This window comes from Alligator sinensis, unplaced genomic scaffold (assembly GCF_000455745.1).
Source record: "Alligator sinensis unplaced genomic scaffold, ASM45574v1 scaffold13_1, whole genome shotgun sequence".
NCBI lineage: Eukaryota > Metazoa > Chordata > Crocodylia > Alligatoridae > Alligator > Alligator sinensis.
In genome coordinates, this window is record NW_005841909.1 from 2,518,434 (window position 1) to 2,522,923 (window position 4,490).

General features: G+C 42.0%; 1 protein-coding gene across 6 annotated transcripts in view; it reads right to left on the reverse strand.

The window, feature by feature from the left end:
* Positions 1-4,436, reverse strand: part of PPP2R5E (protein phosphatase 2 regulatory subunit B'epsilon) — a 108,581-nt gene extending 104,145 nt beyond the window's left edge. For 2 of the 6 annotated variants that reach the window (XM_006018667.3, XM_006018668.3), the window contains exons 1-2: positions 3,494-4,432; positions 2,471-2,634 (exon numbers count right to left, since the gene is read on the reverse strand). In XM_006018667.3, coding sequence (XP_006018729.1) covers positions 2,471-2,634; positions 3,494-3,498 — 169 coding nt within the window. In that variant the 5' untranslated portion in view covers positions 3,499-4,432. Of the gene's footprint in view, positions 1-2,470; positions 2,635-3,493 lie in introns of all 6 variants that reach the window. The other 4 variants (XM_025197939.1, XR_003092853.1, XM_014517445.2 and 1 more) reach the window with 4 other exon arrangements.
* Positions 4,437-4,490: the final 54 nt, after the last annotated feature.

Sequence of the window (4,490 nt, forward strand, 5' to 3'; positions counted from 1 at the left end):
ACCAAACTTAAAACCCTACAAAAACAAGACACTTCACTGCTCATACTTTTCCCTCAGGGGAAAGAATGAGAGAATAGACCATGTATGACAGATGTGCAGTCACATCACTTATTTCACTACTCCAAGGTACTCAGGTATTACTGTAATGAGTGCACCATAAAAATGTACAAAGAACAGAATGGACACTGTCCTGCTGTTCTTCTTACTCCTTTCTTGTAATTAAGGAAAGTTTTGAGGCTTATAAGAAGTCTGTTCTTGGAGAACAAGCTTTCTGTAAATGTCAATGCCTTACATGCTTAAACAAAGGAGCAGAGGGATGTATCCTATGCATATGTGCACCTGCAGCCACAATTCTCCCTCCATCACACACACAAAAATAACTCTCAAGTTTAATTTTGAGCCTATCAACCTTGAAAACTTTCCTTTTGCATACAAATGTTATGCTTGAAATACAGCCAAAATAATGAGAACTAATTTTAGGAACTACATACCCCCAAATCCCTCTGCTAATTTTTGCAGCTTTCATAGTGGACATTTCTAAAAGTGTTTCTCTTTCTTCTGTGCCTGTTTGAAACACCCCTACAAACAATATCGGAAACTGAGACTATTCATGTGTTAAGTATAAACCTAACATTTTTGTTTAGGGTTACAACTTTAAACAACTATCCAGGAGAAACGGCACAAAAAAGACTGCATGTAGAATCCTGGCAAATGCACAAGGAAAATAAAACAATTTTCCAATTTCTTAAGGTTATATTCTCATTACTTTAGTATTCTGAGGTAATACCTTTAATAATTAAAAGAAAAAAAATTCCAATGTTTCTAGTTGATCTGGAAAAGATGTACAGTACTCCAGTAAAGATATATACTACTACTAAGGTGTGGATATTAGGCCCACAAATTGATCTACTCAAGTACATCCCTGTATCTCGTTGAATCCCTCATTGAAGTCAGTGGAAGGGAGAAAAATAATCGTAAGAGCCAATCCTTCATTTGGAAGCCAGGGCACTGTAACTCACAGTGGCATTCCAATATTCCGTGTTCCCTTCCATCTGTTTGTTACATCTTATGCAGCCTTATGCCCCAAACATGTACGCACAGGCTCATCTTTACTACTACTGAGTGACCTCATTGATTTCAATGGGACTATGCAAAGGAGACAAGCTCAGAACATACATTATGGGGAGCCTACATTTTAGGAGCCTACCCAAATTCATATGCCTCACGCTTGCTCAGAAAACGTGCCACAACATTGTATGCATTTGCAGGATCAGGGCCTCAGGCAGTAGGGATCACAAATTCTTTGATCAAAGTCACTCACAACTGTTTACTTTCTGAGAATTTCCACTTTTCTGAACTCAAGCTATACAAATTTTAAAAGGAAAGTGTCAAAAGTGACAAGCTGCAAATGTAATTAATCCTTACATTGTTGAAAGCATACCAAAATCTACATCAGCCCCACTAAAAGACACTGTTACAAAAGTGAAAACTCAGTAGTCATCCACTAATAACAAATCCCTGAATTTATCCTTACCTACCTGGCAACCAGGTTTTATTTGAATTAAAGGTATGGAATGTTCTATCTGTTTTTCTTCCATCTTCCAAGGAAACAGAAGCATACAAATACCCCAGAATGATGATTACAAGTCCATTTTATGTTTCAACGCTCTGACTAATTACAAATGAATCAGATAGGCAGAGGAAAGAGATGGGGGAAATGCATATCTGCAAATCCAAAAGGTAACAGACCTAATATTAAGCCTCCTAACTTCAATATTGTCTAGAATTAGTTAAGTCCAATATCAATGACCAGAATAATCAACTAGAGCATCAACAACATTAGTTATCTGTATTGACATTTTCTTTGCTTATAAATGAAAAAGAGACTGATGACATGAAAAAGATTTGCACGTGATGCCACAAACCCCTTCAATGTGTAGTATTCAAAGACGTATTTCTGGACCTGATTCTGGGAGTTGCTGCACTCACACACTTGCACTAAAAAGAAAAGTCAGTGAGTTGAGGCGACACGGCCCATTCAGGGAGTGCTAAGCCTATTTTAGGAGCCTACCCAAATTCATATGCCTCACGCTTGCTCAGAAACCCATTAAAAACCTAGTGCCACATTAAATTAAATGTTGAAAGTTAAAACTTAGACAAAACCTGTCTTCCTGCAGAGCCCAAGAAATGGTTCTGTTCATATGAGCATCCAGACCTTCCACAGGTATTGCTAACAGTTACCATACTGCACAGAGGCAAGATTTCCACTTTAAAGATATCAACTGATGGCAACATTTTTGCAGAGTTTGAGAAGCTGGTTTGTCATGCACCTTTTCTCACTTGCATGCTACATTTCCTCTCAAATTTCTGGCACAACAAAACTTTTGAGCACAATTTTGATGTCAACTGTAAAAAAAAAAAAAAAACCCCAAAAACTTATTTTAATTGCGCACAAAATCTTGAGCCTTACCTTTTAGCAGAGGCAGAGGCGTTAATTCAATAGGCTTGCCCTGAGACCTAAACTGGGAGGAGCTTTGCGACCTCTTCTGCCTGGCTTTTCTGACGGACTTCCGAGAAAATCCGTCTACTTTATCCACTGACGGAGGAGTGGTTGGTGCTGAGGACATATCCCTACTGAAAAGAAACAAGTGTTATAAGCGCATTCCCAATGCCCAGAAGTAGGTAAAGATTAAATGAATTTGCCAAGAGTCACTTTTGACCTCCTTCACATCCCTCCTAAAAACTCCTATCACCCACAAGGACTTGAAAAAATTAGTGGGCCAGATGGATAGGAGAGAGATGGTCTGTCTATTCATTTATTTACAGACTTTAAAAATAAATTCCTGGTACTATTGCAAACCTTTCATTTCCTCTCCCCTATTTTGTAGTATACTCACTTGTTACATATTTGAACTTAGGCCCAGATCCTGAAATCGGATCCAGGCAGATCGATTGCTGTATTGACATGGGGACCTGTTGACTTCAAAAAGAGTCCACACAAATGCAGGGGTGATCTGTCAGTCAGCAAAAAGCTGCCTACAGGACCACACGTTCTTTGGGTTGCCACAGGATCTCCTTCCTTCCCTAAAGCACCTATTCCTTAACACAGGGGTGGGCAAAATGCAGCCCAGGGGCTGAATGCAACACGTCAGGCCACTATCTGGCCTACGGGGCCTCTAAAAATTTAGAAGATTAATATTTATCTGCCCCTGGCTGGCTGTCATGTGGCCCTCAATGGCTCATCAAAACTCAGTAAGCAGCCCTCCGCCCGAAACAATTGCCCGCCCCTGCCTTAATGGGTGCACAAGCAAAATAATGAATTTTACCATCAAAACCATGGATGTTTAGTAGACAATTAATATACCATGGAGCACAAATAAAATAGGCAGACTGCCTTCCATAAAAATAAGTTGAAAAATGTATGAAAGTTTAGCCAACCAACATCATTAAGCTTCAAAACATCAATGAAACGTACTAAGCTTGACAGACTTACTACATTAGTCATTTATTCTCCACTTTTGAAATACCCAGCTTTTACACTGTGAATCTCTCTGCATATCTCCAGTTTCATGTTCCAGTATTCCTGAGCAGCTTCCATGCTACTTTTACAAAATTACAAAGAAATACTGAGAGAGTTGATTCAACAACCAGTCTCTTGCTTTTTGCCAGCCTTGTTGTCTTCTCTGTCAAAAAGTCCCGTGGTATCTTCTCAGTGAAAAAGAAAGATGTAAGGGGAAGAGATTTAGATATGAATCCTACCAGTGCTTATGTACGTTTAACTTTGCTGCTCTGAGCAGTATTTCAGTGGCAATACGCACGGTAATCAAGTGAAGCTTACATGTAAGCACATGCAAAAGCGGGGGCTTAAAGCACGAGCTTGGAAGGTGTTAATCACCCCAAACGTCTGTTGGCTTCCATTTATCAGAGGGTCACCTACTGCTACTGGGAGCTGACGTTACAGAGCACCTTCAAATAGCTATTGTGTTGAGGGACCGGTCTACCGCAGACAAATACAATAGATTTAAATCAACTGGTTTGATTTACGCTTTAGAAGGAGGCTCTTATTATTTTCTTTATGACGGTGTAAGCGTGCGTAGAAAGACGACGGGTTTGCTGCGAGGCCGCGTGCGGGCACGTAACAAAGTCCGGGTCCGCCGAAAACATCAAACTCCTCGCTTCAAAGGACCGAGCGGCATCCGAGGATGCCAAGTTGGGACGCTGGCATCATCTTTAAAAAAGAGACCGTTTATCCTCTTTTGTTTTTTCCCCCTGGGGCGGGCGCTGCTTCGCGACCGCCCCGACGGCCGCGCCCCTGCGTGGCGCGCCTGGGCCGTGGCGGGCTTCGAGGCTCCGAAGAGATGCTCCGGAGACAGGTGCCGCCTCGCCGGGATGGGCAGGGGGTCTGCCCGACGGTGCGCTTGGCCCCCGGCCGGCCCCACCAGGGGAAGGGGACCTGGGGGCTCCCTGAGGGACGAGGGCAGGAGGAGCCG